An 18254-nucleotide genomic window follows, 5' to 3' on the forward strand; every position below is an offset into this window, starting at 1 on the left:
AAAAAAAAAAAAAAAAAAAAAAAATTCCAGGGCATTTGTTTAAAAAAACAAAACAAAGCACATTCCTTGGCTCCAACTCAGACCTATTACATTAAAATTTCCAGAGGTAGAGGCCTGGTACTTGGTATATTTAATAAGCAACCCAGATGACTTTTTTCAGGAAATTTTAGGAAACACTCTTGCCAATGCAAAGAGGTAAAATAATAATAATAAAATCAGAGGTATAACTATTGGAATGGGATTAAGCTATTGTTTTCTATACGTGATATAATCACCTACCTAGAAATCCAAGCAAATTGACTGAAAAACTATTAGAACCATGTGCCGATTGAAAAGCCAATGAAACCTCAAAGTGGAAATGTCCACAACACCACTGAATACAGGAGTCTCGACTTAAATAAGAAGCCTGGGCTGGAATTAAGAACTATAGAAATTTATCAGGGAAGCATCTAAAACTCGGAGCTGTATGAAAACCTTCAGGAAGAGGGCACTGCAAGAGAAGAAAAGGCTCAGGAGAGAACTCTGGAGAACACAGTATCTGGATTATTATAGGTGATCAAAAGAGTAATGAATAAATAATACATGAACATTTCATAATTGAACATTTTGTAGTCACTAAATGGAGACAAAATGTAATGAATAAACAATACACATGTATTAGATTTATTTAGAGAAACAGTTTTACTTTAAATGTGTACCTACGGGTGTCAGAAAGCACTAGGAACATGGGCAAGAATCACTGATACGTTTGAGTTAATGCAGAAACAGACAAGCAATTCACATTACTGGCTCATATACAACCCTCTGATTTTCCCTACACATCGCAGTAGGATATACATTCTCCAGTTCAGGTCTGGTGGCCACCTGCAGGAATCAAAATAGATCTAAAGCTGGAGAAAAGTCTGTGGGTAAGTGATGACTGCTGGAGGAAATGGCTCATTTGAAGAACTGCATGGTTTGGGTTAAGTCACACACTTCTCTGCAATGGAAAACCTTTCCGTCATCTCTTTGCTCTGAGAGATGCAAAGAATCTGCTCTAAGAATAATCACGCTACAGTTGAAAAAGCGCTTTATTATTTCATAAACTACATGCTAATACTTTCTTTGATGAGCATTCATCTACAACTATTTTAATAGCTGGGTCCATTTCAGATGTTCCGCTTTCACACTCAGCACTTCTGCAGCTGTAAATGGGTTTAAGAATAGTGCATCCAAATATCACAATAGAATGAAGCAGTGTTCAGTTCCTGAAAAGAGCAATATTTAAAAGCATCCCAAGCAACCTACTGAAAAGAGCAATATTTAAAAGCATCCCAAGCAACCTACTGAAAATGCTGATAAATGCTGTCAGGGTACCTCTAGCCTAGTCCTTCTATCCTTCCGACGGCACCAGAAAGTCCATAATTCCAGAGGGAGGCCCCTGATCAATGAAGCAGTCAGGTTAGCTCTAGGCCAGCTGTGGTCAGGAGGAAAATTTCAAGCACTCCTCCCCAGGCCTCCACACTACCATTAACAGAAGCGAAAAGAGGAATCCAGAGCTCTGCATGTTCCTGGCATGACCCTCTCCCAACTGACACAGCTGCACCACCATGATCTGGCTTGGAGACTACTGGTGCTAATTCCAGCACGACCTTTATCTAAGGTTATGACTGTTTCATAAGAAATCCAAGATTTCCACCTGGAGTCCCATACCCATAAAGCTCTACACATCCCCTCACATGACCCCATCTCCCACTAATTTCCAGCTCTCAAAATCCTTGTATTTGTCTTCACAGTTCACCATCAGCAAAATCCCCTACATCCTCGCTCTCTTCTCTGAACACTGCGCTCGCCTTCCCGCTCCAGGAGGAAACCTGGCCTTCCCTGAGGGCTCTGCTTCCCCTGCAGCCATTTCAAGTAGCAGCTACTTTCCTTCCCAATCCTGAAAACCGCTAGGTCGAAGGTAGGAGGGGAGTCCTCCCAGGACCTCACTGCCGCTCTCAGATCATTTACTCTCTGCCTTAAAATCCGAGTTTTGAATTTCATGTCATCAGACAAAAATGCTAACTGTCCCTCCTTAGTGAAATCATCTAAACTTCTGAGCTGCTCACCTTGAACATTTTAGTCCATAGCTCACTGACTCACTCCGACACTCTCCGACACTCTTTTGTCATAATTCTTGTTGATTTCAACATCCACATGGTTGATCTTTCCAATACACTGGTTACTGTGGATTGAATATTAGCCCCCAAAAGGTATGTCCACATACCAATCTCCAGAACCTGTGAATATTACCTTATGTGGCAAAAGAGTGAATACATGAACAGGGTAAATATATGAAAAGAGTAAATATGTAATTAAGTTAAGGATCTTGAGAGGAGGTGCTTATCCTGGATTATCCCAGTGGGTCCTAAATGCAGTCACGTGTCCTTATAAGCCGACACAGAGGAGGAGGTAATGTGACCCTGGAGGCAGAGATCAGAGTGATGCAGCCACAAGTCAAGGAATGCCAATAGCCACCACCAGAAGCTGGAAGAAGAACGGATTCTGCCTTAGAGTCTCCAGAAGGAATCTGGCCCTGTCAACACCTTTAATTTAGACTTCTGGCCTCCAGAACTGAAAGAAAACAAATTTCTGTCATTTCAAATCACCATGTTTGCCGTAATTTGTTATGGCAGCCTTAGGACACTAATACCCTGGTCTTCCCTGACCTCCTCTCCTCCGACAACTCTGCCCCCACCCTACGTCGACCATTGTTTCCATAGACCTATCCCAGAACAAGTGACTGCCAATTACTGCACATCATCTAAAATCTCAATTTCAAGCATCCCACTCTCATACCAATTTCTATCTTTCTAGCTCACTATGATTACCCTGACTCCAACAATTCTTGAACATCAGTGGGACCTTTACCCCACTGAGCCTACCAGCTTCACAGAGTCCATCATCTCCCTCATGGCCTCTTTAACCAATAATGGACTGTTATGGATTGAACTGTTTCCCCCAAAAATGTGTGTCAACTTGGTTAGGCCATGATTCCCAGTATTGTGTGGTTGTCCTCCATTCTGTGATCTGATGTAATTATCCTATGTGTTGTAAATCTTAACATCTATGATGTTAATGAGGCAAGATTAGAGGCAGTTATGTTAATGAGGCAGGACACAATCTACAGGATTAATCTGTATCTTGAGTCAACCTCTTTTGAAATATAAAAGAGAGAAGTGAGCAGAGAAGGGAAGGACCTCATTATTACCAAGCAAAAAGAACCAAGAGTGGAGCGCATCCTTTGGATCCAAGGTCACTGTGCTGAGAAGCTCCTAGACTAGGGGAAGACTAATGACAAGGACCTTCCTCCAGAGCTGTTAGAGAGGGAAAGCCTTCCCCTGGAGCTGGCACCCTAAACTCAGACTGTGAGAGAATAAACACTGACAGAATAAATTTCTGTTTGTTAAAGCCATTCACTTGTGGTAGTTCTGTGTTATATATATATCCAGTGTTATAGCAGCACTAGATAACTAAAACATGGATGTAGAGTCCACGGTTCATTATTATATTCAATTCTTTGTATACTCTCCAACTCCCCTTGCCAACTCCCTTCCTCTGTCATATACTTCTCACAAAACCCCAACACCATCCACTCTGTGCCTGCACCCACACACTGACTCAGCGGGAGCAAAACACATAACAGTGCTGGCTGGTCTGACTTTGAATTCATAACCAACAACCTCAAGTTAGTCATTCCAATCTCAGCTTAAATGTCACTCTTCAAAAAACCTTCCCTGATCATCTAATTTTATTTTTCAATGACAGCTTCATAGAGATATAATTCATATACAGTAAAATTCACTCTTTTAAAGCATACAATTCACTGTTTTTTAGTAGATTCACAGAGGTGTGCAACTATTGCTATGACCTAATTTCAGAACATTTTCATTACCTTGGAAAAAAACTCTGTACCCATTAGGAGCTAATTCCCATTCCTCCCTCTCCCCAACCCCTGGCAACCACTAATCTTGTCTGCCTCTGTGAATTTACCTATTGTCTTAGGCTGGATTCTCTAGAGAAGCAAATCCAGTGAAGTATATATACACACACACACATACGCATTTATTTATCTCAAGGAAATGGCTCACGAGGTTGTAGAGGCTGGCAAGTCCCAAGTCTGTGGGTCAAGCTGAAGTCTGAAGGCTTCTTATGATTCACATAGCTGCAGGGGATGACAAACTCATGATCAATAGGTCAGACAGCAGGCCGCTGGTTCATGGGCTGTGGGGGTTGACAAATCCAAGATTGGCAGGTAAGACGGGAAGATGCTGGCTCACAGACTGCAGAGGCCAAGGGATCCCAAGATCAACAGGCAAAACAGCAGAACTCTGGCTCAAGTCCCAAAAACCGGAGGTCAGATGATGATGAGATAGATACAGGATCCAGAGCAATGAGCGAGCTTTGCCAGAATGTCCCTATACATATTGGATGCAGGTCACACCCTCTGAGGAAATGCTCCTTACAACTGATTGGCTGATCACATCAGATCACATCATGGAGGATGATCATATCATTAAAAACTGACAAATTATATCATTTCATAACTTCCAAACTACATCATTACACAACTGCCAAACCACTGAGAATCACAGCTCAGTTAAGCTGACACACAAACTTAACCATCACATTCCACCCCAAGTAAACCTGGCACCTGTATATATCTCCTTAAACCATACATAATCTCTAAATAAAGACAATTATAAAGTCATACCTGCCCCTAACATGATACAACTCCATGTCTGCAATCAAAAACGCACTAGCCCCATTTACATCTTGTATTTTATAAGTGAAGAAAACAAAAATACTTAATGCACACATACAAGGAAGAAATACTCTTAAAATCGCAGTCCTCGTTTCTGCAACTGGTCACATGGTCGTAATCAGTATTTAGAACTACATTCTTCCACCACTCATTCCATATTCCCTTTACCCTCAGCAAGCACCTTAGCTGATCATGGTTCTTTGCCTGGTGGGGTGACCCAAACCTTCATTCCTAAGGGTCTGGGCCATTAGTACTCATGTCAAATTGCCTGCTGTAGTTCTTCACTGACTTTAATCACAGTGCATGGTAGTACTAAGAGATGCTCTGTATTCCAGACACAATCTTCTTTCTCTCCATTATGCAACACAAATTTGATTTCCTCTTGCTAGTCAGTATCCATCACACCAGCCACTATGGTAACTGCCTTCTTTGCCTGTTGATTCAAAGGCATGAGGAACCCAAAGTGGCCAGGTGACACTCTCAACTTCCAGTTAAATGGAATCCATGTTGTGTCTCCAGGTGGGAGCACACCTACCTTTGGAACTAAGACCTCTAGACTCATAGACCATAGGGCTGCGGGGACAGGAAGCAAAAATTTTTATGAATGGGTCACTAAGGGTAATAGTGAGTGATGCTACTGTCATCTCCACTCCTGGAAGCCTGACTCTTGGCTATGAGAGAAACACCACCATATATTGGACACTGGTTTACAGCATATACAGCCTCCTGGGGAACACCGTCCCAATCCTGCAAGTATTCCCACCTAGCTGGTGCTATAACTTTGTCTTTAGAAGGCCACTCCATTGTTCTATCAAGCCAGCTGCTTCAGGATGATGGGGAATATGGTAAGACCAGTGAATTGCATGAGCATGGGCCTATTGCTGCACTTCATCTGCTGTGAAGTGAGTCCCTTGATTCGAGGCACTGCTGAGTGGGACAGCATGACGGCATTCTGTAAGTCCACAGATGGTAGTTTTGGCAAAAGCACTGCATTTAGGGAAGGCAAATCTGTATCCAAAGTGTCTATCCCAGTAAGAATGAAACACTGCCCTTTCCATGTTGGAAGCAGTCCATGTAATCAACCTGCCACCAGGTTGCAAGCTGATCACCTTGAGGAATGGTGCCATATCAGAGACTCAGTGTTGGTCTCTGCTGCTGGTAGACTGGTCACTCAGCAGTGGCTGTGGCCAAGTTAGCCTTGGTGAGTGGAAGTCCATGTTGCTGAGCCCATGCATAACCTTCATCCCTGCCACCATGGCCACTTTGTTCATGACAGGAGTGGCTAGGGAAAGAGGACTACTGGTTTTCACAGAATGCATCATCCTATCTACTTGACTGTTAAAATCCTCCTCTGCTGAGGTCACCCTTTGGTGAGCATTCACATGACACACAAATATCATCACTTGTTTGGCCCATTCAGAGAGGCCTATCCACGTACCTCTTTCCCATACCTATTTGTCACCAATTTTCCAATCATGTTTCTTCCAAGTCCCTGACCATCCAGCCAAACCACTGGCCACAGCCCATGAATCAGTATATGATCACACATCTGGGCATTTCTCCTTCCAAGCAAAGCGAACAATCAGTGCACTGCTTGAAGTTCTGCCCACTAAGAGGATTTCCCTTCACCACTGTTCTTCAGGAAGGTCCCAGAAGGAGCTGTAGTGCTGCCGCCGTCCATTTTCGAGTAGTGCCTGCATATCGCGCAGAACCATCGTAAACCAGGCACGAGTTTTCTCTTCCTCAGTGAACTGATCATAAGGAACTCCCCATGAGGTCACAGGTGCAGACTGGGAGATGGCACATAATGCGACAGGAGTGGAGACCATGGGGATTTGGGCCACTTCCTCATGCAACTTACTTGTGCCTTCAGGTCCTGCTCGGGCTTCATCTCATATATACCACTTCTGTTTAATGATGGAGTGCTGCTGCACACATCTAACTTTATGGCTCTCTGGATCAGACAACACCCAGTTCATGATGGGCAGCTCAGGCCACATGGTGACTTGCTGGCCCATGATTAGGCATTCAGTCTCTACTAAGGGCCGGTAATAAGCCAAAAGCTGTTTCTCAAAAGGACAGTAGTTACCTGCAAAGGACAGCAGGGTTTTGCTCCAAAATCCTAAGGGTCTGCGCTGTGATTCACCAATAGGGGTTTCCCAAAGACTCCAAACAGCATCTCTGCCACTGACACTTCAAACATCATTGGATCAGCCAGACCATACGGCCCAAGCAGCAGAGCAGCTTGCATGGAAGCCTGAACCTGTTGCAGAGCCTTCTCTCAGTCTTGTCCCCACCCAAAACTAGCAGCTTTTTGAGTCACGTGATAAATAGGCCAGGGAAGCACATCCAAATGAGGGATATGTTGCCGCCAAAATCCAAAGAGGTCCACCAGGCATTGTGCTCCTTTTTAGTTGTAAGAGGGGCCAGATGTAACAACTTACACTTCACTTTAGAAGGAAAATTTCAACATGCCCCACACCACTTGACTCCTAGAAATTTCACTGAGGTGGAAGGTGCCTGAAGTTTTACTGGATTAATTTCTCACCTTCTAGCATGAAAATGTTTTTACCAGTAAGTCCAGAGTCACTGACACTTCTTCCTTACTAGGCCCAATCAGCACAATGTCCTTAATAAAGGACCAGTGTGACATCTTGTGGAAGGGAAAGGAAATCAAGGGTCATGCGGACTAAATTATGACATAGGGCTGGAGAGCTGATATACCCAAGGTAGGTCAGTAAGATGTACTGCTGGCTTTGCCAGCTGAAGGCAAACTGCTTCTGGCATTCTTTCCAAACTAGAATCGAGAAAAAGCCATTGGCCTGATCAATAGCTGCATACCAGGTACCAGGAGATGTATTAACTTGCTCAAGCAATAGAACCACATCTGGAACAGCAGCTGCAAATGGAGCTAGTACCTGGTTAAGTTTATGATAATCACTGTCATTCTCCAAAATCCAGCTGCTTTTTGCACAGGCCAAATGGGTGAGCTGAATGAGGGCGTGGTGGGAATCACCATCTGTGGTACAATGAATTACTTTATATGGCCCTTCTAGCCATAGTCTTTGTGACTCACACACAATGATTGAGTTAGACTATGCAAATAAGGTATATGGAACCTGTGATGCTTGGGGTTATACGTTGGCTTGCTAGTCCATGATTCCCGGTATTATGTGGCTATCTTCCATTTTGTGATCTGATGTAATTATCCTAATTCTCCTCCATTTTATGTTCTATAAATGCTAACCTCTATATATTACCGAGGCAGGATTGGTGTGGGGTGTTATCTTGAGTCACAGCCTTGCCGGTGGTCATGACTCAAGTCCCACCCTTACTCAAGTCACACCCTTTTCTGGGGTGTGGCCTGCATCCAATGTACATATGTAGTTGCTCTGATGGGGCACACTCTCTCTCTGCATCTGGATCCTGTGTCTGGCTCATTGCCATCTGTCCTCCTGTTCTAGGGACTTGAGCCTGTGGCCTGTCGTTTGACCTGGTAATTCTGAGGTTTGCCAGCTTCCACAGCCTTATGAGTCAGCAGCCTGTGGCTAGGCCTGCCAATTTGGGTTTGCCAGCTCAGAGGCCACGTTAGTCAGGAGAATCCTACGCCCGATTCATGGATTTGGGACTTGCCAGCCTCCGCAACCATGTGAGCCATTTCCTTGATATGGTTCATGAGTTCTGTGAGACGTTGCAGTGGATTACAGAACCCAAAAACGGGAGGGAGAGTGCTGATGGGAGGAGGAGTAGTCGATGTTGGAGATGATAGAGTGCTACAGCAATTTGGAAAAGCTGGACATTTGGGACATCTTTAACCTCCACCTACTAGGAACCAGCTTCGTGCTGATCCTCATAAAAGAAATTACTCATTTAGTTGGTATCAGAATGGTAGGTTTTGCTGCAATGGCTCAGACTCACTGGAATATTTGGTTTTGGATAAAAAGGGGATAAATGGGAGAATGAGAAACTTCTCTTTTCTGGATGAGATAAAAATCATCCACGGATTGAAGCAGCTGTTATTTTGCAATCAGTTACCCAAGGCAAAAGTTATCCATGGGATTTAGGAGTGGTGCATCTAACTCCTGAGGAACTGGCTAGTTGGATGCATATGGAAAAACAAAGTGATAAGGAAATGGCCAGACATACAATTCCTTGGTTTCTGTTATCAGCAATAGCTGCAATGGCAGGGAAAAGAATGTAGGGACAGATTTCAGCACTGAACCAAGCCCAGATCTGGTCTGCTCGGAACTATAGCTACCTGGAATAGAAGAATCGTGTTGGAACAACCAAAAGTATCCCTGTGACCACTGGTCACCAAGAAGGCAACCTGGGAGGTGAACGGGCAAAACCAAGAAACTACGGAAACCAGGGGTATAGTGTAAAGAATTTGCTTCAATTTGTAAATTGGTATCCTCAGCTTCCTGAGGAACTGTTACTAATATGGATTGTGAGAGTGACTAATTTAGGGGCAGTGTCTTTAGTTTTGAATGCTGCAGAATGGAAGAGTATGTTTGGGTTGATGCAAGACCCACAACTCACTATGGAACAGTTATGAATGATGATAGAAGATCCAGTTACACGGCAAGTTAACCCAGAGGGGATGGCCAGCCTGGTGGACTGGATAAAACTTGCAGTGATATCTGTTTAACCTGAGACGGGAAACTGCCCCTCTCCCCCTCTAAATACCCAATGGAACACTCCAGATGAAGCAGCTGATGTGCTGCTTATGCAAGTCATGCTGTAATGGCTCTATGGTAATCAGGATATTCAGCCAATGATTATGCCGTTTACACAGGCCATGGTAGATATGGTAATCAAGGGAGCCCCTTCTACATAGGTACCCCATGTAACCTTGCTATTGCGAAACAAGGCACCAGTCCAAGAAGCCTTATCAGATCTGTTGTCACAGCTTCTCCACATGGTTCTTACAGATGCAAGAAACATAAGGGTGATTCGTAGAAGAATGGGAAGAGGCAACAAGGAAAGAACTTACCCCAACAGGACAGAGATTCTTAGATGTTGTTGTCAGGTGCCATCGAGTTGGTTCTGACTCATAGCGACCCTATGCACAACAGAATGAAACACTGCCTGGTCCTGTGCCATCCTCATAATCGTTGCTATTCTTGAGTCCACTGTTGCAGCCACTGTGTCAATATATCTTGTTGAGGATCTTCCTCTTTTTTGCTGACCCTCTACTTTACCAAGCATGATGTCCTTCTCTAGGGACTGGTCCCTCCTGATAACATGTTCAAAGTATGTAGGACTAAGTCTCATCATCCTTGCTTCTAAGGAGCATTCTGGCTGTACTTCTTCCAGGACAGATTTGTTGGTTTTTTTGGCAGTCCACGGTATATTCAATATTCTTCACCGACACCATAATTCAAAATAGGATAAATACAGGTTCTAATGCGGCACTACAGGAGGTTGGGTGGAGTGGACCAACAGAAACTCCTGCTGGTCCTCCAACATTAAAGAGGCCTAAAGAAGTCCGTTCTATTCACTCCAGCCAGGAGGAATTTAACAATGGGAATTTCCATCCAAGACCATTTGAAGCAGAAGTTCAGCTAGTTGATCAAGATAAGGATTGACGAGGGACCAGGGTCTTCTGGTTCAGCCCCCAGCAGGGGACTAGAGGCCATATGCACGTGTGGGTGAATGCACGTGTGGATGGGGAAGAGACTTTCTTGGGGTTCCTGGACACAGTAGCCCAATGTACTGTTATCCCAAAGCCTGTCAATGAAATCATGAAGGGGTCTAAGTTTAGACTGAGGGGATATGGGGATGCAATAGTTGACAAGACAAAGGTGAAAGTTTCGGTGAGAATAGGAAGATTTAAACAAATCTTGTATGAAGTAGTTGCATCTCCCTTACCTGAATGTATTATTGGTACGGATATTATGTCTAATTGTGGAACACTCCCTCTACCTGATATGGTAAAACTGAAGGTGTGTAAGTCTGCCTTTGGGCCAGTATTGACTGGACATGCTAAATGGGAACCATTAAGAATTGCTGGAATCCACTCAGGTTGAAACAGTATAGGATACCCAGTGGACAAAAGGAGATTACTGCTTTGATTAAAGACGTGCAAAAGGTTGGAGCATTGATGCCAACAAATTCTCTGTATAACAGCCCTGTATGGCCCGGAAAAAGGCAGATGGCTCATGGAGGTTGACAGTAGACTATCGAGACCTAAATAAAGTATTGCCACTTGTGGCTTCAGCTGTTCCAGACACGGTATCAATGGTGCAGAAAATGCAGCAGACTAAAGGAGACTGATGCTCAGCGATTGATCTTGAAAATTCCTTTTTCTCTATCCCAATCTCAAAACACAGCCAGCTTCAGTTTGCTTTCATGTGGGAAAGATCCCAATGTACTTTCACTGCATTGCCACAGGGTTACTTGAATTCACTGGCTTTCTGTAATAGTTTGGTTAGAAGAGACTTGGATTTGGTGGAGATCTCAAGTGTAATGATACCTTACATTGACAATATTATGTTAATATCAAACACCAAGGAACAGGCTAGGGCTAATCTGAATACAGTCGCAGCCCACATGACCAACAGAGACTGGTTAATAAATCCAGCAAAAATCCAGGGCCTTACCCAAACAGTGAAATTCTTGGGAATAATTTGGGCAGGAGCCATCCAGCCATCCAAGCAACTAAAAATAAGTTGTTATCGCTACCTACCCCCAAAACTAAGCAGGAGGTCCAACGTTTGGTTGGTTTATTTGGATTTTGGAGAACGCATATTCCATATCTGAGAATATTGTTGGACCCCATCCATAAAACCACTTGGAAGAAAACAGCATTCCAATGGGGGCCAGAGTAACAGCAGGCTATGTCTGAATTACAGAAAAAGGTTTCACTCTCCCTGTCTTTAGGCCCTTATGATCCACATTCAGATAAGATTTTGGAGGTGTCTGCCACACATACTTATGCAAACTGGAGCTTATGGCAAAAACCTGAGAATGCCACCCTACGACGACCACTGGGATTCGGGACTAGAAAGTTTACAGATGTTGCAGCACAATACACGCCATGTGAAAGGCAAATACTTGCCCGCTGTTGGGCGTTGACTGAGACTGCCTCAATGACAGAAGGACATAAAATCATTATGAGACCTGATATACCCATAATGTTTGGGTGATGCCAGAGAAACACTCTACTAAGAAAGGCGGTGCCCAAAATAGTTCCATAATAAAATGGAAATGGTTCATATAAGAACAAGCTACTGGGGGAATGCCTGGAGGCACCCACTGTATCCATGAACAACAGGTAGCCTCTTTTCCCATAGGTTCTACCCTTGAACCACCTGAGAAGCTGCTAGAGCCCATTGCTACATGGACAGAGCTCTATGAACAACTTTCTGCTGATCAGCAGAAGGCTGCTTGGTTCATGGATGGCAGTTCCAGGGTATGGACAACATGTGATGTGGAAAGCTGCTGCATTAAGACCAGCAGATGCAAAGAGTGACTGACGAAAGTAAGAACAGGCCAGCTCAATGGGCTGACCTGCGTACTGTCTTCCTAGCCATGATGGAAGAACTGTACAATGGTGAAAGCCCGTATGTTTGGATTTTTACCAATTCATGGGCAGTCGTCAATGGCCTGGCTATATGGTCAGGCAAATGGGCAACGGAAAATTGGACTATTAAGAGGACACCTGTGTGGGGCATGAACCTATGAAAAACACTCTGGGAATTCAGAGGGCACATTAGAGTAGGACGTGTTGATGCCCATCAGAAAACTCTCCTTTCCTGGATAGGAAGGGGATTGGAATTAGCAAGTGGACCTGTTGGTGTGCTCACCTGACATGGTCAATTGGGTCAATGAAATGAGTGGACATGGGGGTGCTGCAGCAATGCAGAGACGGGCTGAATCTAGAAAAGTCCCCCTTGCACCCTCTGAAGCACAAAACGCCAATAAGGACTGCTCTGTCTGCCAGCAACAAAGACAGAGGCTGCAGATGGCTATGGAGAAGATTCCCTGGGAGGAAGGCCCTGTACATAGCTGGGAAGTTGATTATACTGGACCAATAACACTAGTGGCACCAGGTGGCTACAAATGGGTCCTCATAGGAATAGATGCTTACTCTGGACTGGGCTTTGCACATCCCATGACAGATGCATATGCCAAAAATACCATTAAGGGATTGGAACAAAAGACACTGTACCAATCTGGGCACCCAGTTATATTTCATCAGACCATGGAGCACATTTTACAGCCCATAGGGTGCAGCAACGGGCCAAAAAACATCATATTAAATGGACATACCATGTTGCATACAACCCTCACAGTAATGGTTTGACAGAGAATTGGAATGGGCAATTGAAACATTTGTTATCTAAAATAGGGGGAGATAAAGGTAAGAAGGGGTGACTCATATGCCTTCATGAGTGTGTGCTCACACTCAACATGAGGCGGACAAAGGGAGATCACCACTGGACAGATTCCTATGCTTCTCTGGGGCATCTGGGGAAGAGAGGGCAGGGGACGACACTGGTGCCACTGTACAGTTCTTCCCCACATCACCTAAAATTGCCTTTTCCCTAGTGGAAGCTGCGGTCCAAGGACCAGGGATACAGCTGCGGGTGCCAGAAGCAGGGGTGATGCCTAAACAAGAGTCTGTAACTATACCCCTGAACATGTATACCAGAATTCCCAAGGTCCTGGTGGGATGGATTGTACCTTCCCCCAATCTGGCAAAATAGGGGGCTGACAGTACATACTGCTGCACTGCCTAGTGGGCGAGATAGCCCACTAGCATTGTATCTGTGTAACCCTACCCAACAGGAATGGGAGTGGACTGAGGCGGAAGCACTTCTTAGACTGTTCTTGCTACCAGCAATCTGGACTAACACAGCAGCTCAACCTGATGCCCCTCCCCAAGGTAGAGAAGTCTGGGTAAAAATAAATGACAATGGGAAGGAAGGAGAAATAACAGCTGAAAGTAAAGGAAGGAATAAATGGGTTATGCAGCAAGAGAAATCTAACATGCTGATACCTCGAGAAAGACTCAGAGTAAGGGAATAATCTCTCAGTTAAATTTTATCAGAGGACAGAAAGGGTGAAGATGAGAGGATTTTTTGAGAATCTGATCATATTGGATGGATATCTACAGCAGACCTGAATGGCTGGTACCTGAGTAACCTCACCCTTAGGACTCCTTTGCCCTACTGAAGGACTAATGTTAATGACTGTTTTGGATTGATAAAATGATTGAGTGGGAAAAGTCAATCTTTCAGGGTATGTAAGGGCCAATGGCTAGAAGAGCCAGGAGGTGGCCTGTGGTGCAATGAATTACTTAATATGCCCCTTTTAGCCAGTCTTTGTGACTCACACACAATGGTTGAGTGGGACTATGCAAATAAGGTATATGGAACCTGTGACAGTTGGGGTTATGTGTCAGCTCTGTTAGCCCATGATTCCCAGTATTGTATGACTGTCATCCATTTTGTTATCTCATATAATTATCTTAATTATCCTCCATTTTATGTGCTGTAAATCCTAACCTCTATATGTTAATGAGGCAGGACTGCTGTGGGGTGTATCTTGAGTCACTGCCTTGCAGGAGGGCGTGACTCAACTCCCACTCTTACTCAAGTCACACCCTTCCCTGGGCTGTGGCCTGTATCCAGTGTATATAAGCAGGTGCTCTGGTGGGGTTCTCTCTCTCTCTGCATCTGGAAACTCTGTCCGGCTCATCACTGTCTGACCTCTGGTTCTTGGGACTTGAGCCAGTGGCCTGTCGTCTGACCTGCCAATTTGGGTTTGTCGGCCCAGCAGCCATGTGAGTCAGGAGAAGCCTACACCTGACCCACGGATTTGGGACTTGCCAGTCTCCATAACCATGTGAGCCATTTCCTTGATACGGTTTGTGAGTTCTGTGAGACACTGCAGCAAATTACAGAACCCAAAGATAAGAGGGAGAGTGCTCAGAGGAGTAGTAGTTGATGTTAGAGATGATGGAGCGGTATAGCAATTTGGAAAAGTTGGACATTCGGGACATCTTAAACCTCTGACTAACAGGAACCAGCTTTGTGCTAATTCTTTTAAAAGAAATTATGCATTTACCACCACTGCATCCTTCAAGTCCAAGATGGTGGCAGTAATCTCTGCAATCCCTCCAGCAACACGGTATTGCTTTTGGTTTACTATTTTCCTAGGTAGGGCCAATGGCTTCCCACATACCTTTTCCTACCATAACAGCCCTTATTCCACTTGCCAGGGATCTAATGTGGGGGTTCTGCCAGTTGCTGAGTATACCTATTCCAATTATGCATCCTGGAACTGGGGAAATCACTACAGGATGGGCTCGGGGACCCACTGGACCCACTGTGAGATGGACCAGAGCTAAGACTCCATTAAAAACCTGACCTTCATATCCCCCACTCTGACTGGTGGACCACAGTGACATTTTGGAATTAGTGTCAGCTCAGAGCTAGTATCTAGTAATACCTGAAAAGTCTGATTAGTCACTCTCATAAAAGGCCGTAGATCCCTTTGGGGAAGGCTGGGAGAAAGATTAACAGTATAAATTTTTGGCAGCATAGTAGGGTCCTTCCTCAAGGGAACATAGTCTCTCCTTCATTCAAGAAGTTGTGGGTCTATAAACTGACTCAAGTTTGGGAATTGATTGAGGGGCCATGACTCTCTATTCTGGTGATGTGAGTTAGACTGCTGTTCACTTCATTCTTCTGCTTGTACAGATCAAGTAAATATTTAGTAGATTCCCATCAGTTTCACTCCTAGGGACACCATGATTAAGTAGCCAATGCCATAAATCCACATGAGTCAACCTATTCTGATTACTGCTTTGATTCTGCTGTCCATTAGAGTAACCATGGCCACCCTTTCTTTGTCGATTAATAATCAGCCCTATTGTAGTTGTTTTAATTCAGTTAGGTCAGTTTCCACTGTCAAATCTGACTTACATAAAATAGCAATCACAGCAGTCTTCAAGGATGCTGGGGCTCCCTTCACAAGTTTGTTACTCACTGTTGTGGTAAAACCTGTGTCCTTTGGGCACTCTGTGTGTGGGTCTGTGGGTCTAACCTGATAAATCCACTTTAACATGCCAATTTCCCTAACCCTTTGGATATCTTCCTCTACATTCTACCAAGGCAGATCTGGTACTTGAACTTGATTTAGTGTAGGCTATTGTGTAATCCATGCTTCAGCAAACCAACCAAATAAACTATTAGATCCTTTCCTAACCTCTCAAGCTGAAACACTGAATGAAAAAACTGTGCTTAGTGGGAACATAACAATAAACGCAGACTGAACCAACTTTATGTTCCTTGCACCATTATTCCACACCCCTAAGAGTCATTCCTACACATATTCCCCAGGCTTCTGTTAGTACATATTAGAAAAGTCAAGTAGTTCTTTTGGAGTGTAGTGTACCTCCTCCTGGTTCACACTCTATCCTTCACCTTTTGAGGTTCACTGGGATTTACACCTAGTTGTAGGTATAGTAGTAAAAGTGGGGGTGGGGTGGATCCTAGGAACATTCAGCAATGTCTTGTAAGATATCTGACCCAGGTGATGTCCCAAGGAATGACTCAGACACCGCCCCAGGCGATGACTCAGACAAAGGTTCTTCAGACACAGCTGGGTTAACCTCATCAAATAAGGGTAGAGGGAATAATGATTTTAATGGGGAGGGTGGCTTAGCCTACAAAGATGGAATAATCACTTCAGATGGGAGTATGAGGGCTTCTTCGGTTGTCAGGAGTGATTCAACAGAATTTAGAGGCTCAATGGCCTCACCTTCCTGATTATCTGCCCATATGCCCCCATCCCAAGTTCAGGATCCCATTTCTTCCCAATTGATGCCCTCACTTTAACTTCAGACACCATCTAAGGTTAGGAATTCAATTGGTGTTATTCAGCCACTCTTACAAGAATCTGGGTTTGGTTTTCAGCAATATCAGCTCTGTTACTACAAGATATAAGGCATTCACAGTTCCTTTGCCTAGGCACAAGCATAAGGGATGCACAGACATTGAGTGCCTTTACCCCTGCATAGACTTATGTGGGCCCATTTCAACAGCATAGGCCCTCATTACTGCAGTACAACAGGGTATATACCGGAACTCTAACTTCAACTGTTTCAGCTGTGAAGTGGCAGGTTCGTGACATTTGAAACTGCTCTGCCCATGAAACAGGGTCTTCAACTACACACATTAGGGGACTGAGGACTGCTGGCTCCACCCACACCACCTAGCCACCTGCAATAGGGGCCCAAGAATAAGAGGTGCCTCCCAGTCCTTAAAGCCAACAGCACTGGCTGCTCATAGTCCGGCTGCAACACCTACCCACTTACGCTCTCTAGGGAACAGGGACACACCTGCCTCCTGGAAACTTGGGGGTGGCCGTCAGCCCCCTGTCTTGCTCAGAGTGTGTCCCCATGATGCAGCCAGATACCTGTGCCTACACCAATCACCCACGCCTGTCTAGGACTGTAGGTGAGAACCTGCACTACACACTTGGTGGCGATCTACCTGGGCACCTGTGCTGAACCCATACTGCAGGAGTGGGAGGACTCCTGAGCTCACATATCTACTAACAGATCTAACCACCTGGTGACAGGACATTAGAGCTTCAAGGGTGCCAATAATCAAACTAGCTCACAAGAGCAGCCTATTTGGGCATATCAAAACAAAACAAGAAACTAGGACACAGTAAACAAACGTAAAATAAATGAATATAATAACTTATTGATAGCTCAGAGACAACAGTCAATATCAAATCACATAAACAGGCAGTCCATGATGGCTTCAGCAAGCTCCCAAAATAATCTAGAAATTATCCAGAGGAGGAAAATTTCTTGGAATTGCCAGAGGCAGAATACAAAAGATTAATATACAAAGGTCTTCAAGAGATTAGGAAGGAAATTAACCAAAACGGAGAACACGGAATAAAGGAAATTAAAAAGATTAGAGAAGACCATAATGACAAATTTAACAGGATGCAAGAATCCACAGAGAGACAGCAATCAGAAATCCAGAAGATTAACAGTAAAATGTCAGAATTAGACAACTCAACAGAAAGTCAAAGAAGAACTGAGGAAATGGAAGTCAGAATTAGGGAGATTGAAGATAAAGTATTTGACACCAACTTACTTGAGGAAAAATCAGATAAAAGGATCAAAAAAAATGAAGAAGCCCTAAGAATTATGTGGGATTCTATCAAAAGGAATAACCTACGAGTGACTGGAGTGCCAGAATGGGGGAGATAACAGAAAATACAGAGAGAATTGTTGAAGAATTGTTGGCAGAAAACTTCCCTGATATCGTGAAAGATGACAAAATATCTATCCAAGATGCTCATCAAACCCCACATAAGGTAGATCCCAAAAGAACGTTACCAAGACATATTATAATCAAACTTGCCAAAACCAAAAATAAAGAGAGAATTTTAAGAGCAGCTAGGGAGAAACGAAAAGTCATCTACAAAGGAGAGT

The 18254-nt window shown here is 44.1% G+C and overlaps 1 protein-coding gene across 3 annotated transcripts in view; it reads right to left on the reverse strand.

The window, feature by feature from the left end:
* DTNB (dystrobrevin beta) overlaps positions 1 to 18254 on the reverse strand; it is a 335670-nt gene that overhangs the window by 197712 nt on the left and 119704 nt on the right. The window contains exon 9 of one of the 3 annotated variants that reach the window (XM_023732418.1): positions 10105 to 10516. The exons of the other annotated variants lie outside the window; for them this stretch is intronic. Coding sequence (XP_023588186.1) covers positions 10505 to 10516 — 12 coding nt within the window. The 3' untranslated portion in view covers positions 10105 to 10504. Of the gene's footprint in view, positions 1 to 10104; positions 10517 to 18254 lie in introns of those variants that run through there. 3 annotated transcript variants of the gene reach the window in all.

The sequence above is a fragment of the Trichechus manatus genome, unplaced genomic scaffold (assembly GCF_000243295.1).
Source record: "Trichechus manatus latirostris isolate Lorelei unplaced genomic scaffold, TriManLat1.0 scaffold00052, whole genome shotgun sequence".
Taxonomy (NCBI): Eukaryota; Metazoa; Chordata; class Mammalia; order Sirenia; family Trichechidae; genus Trichechus; species Trichechus manatus.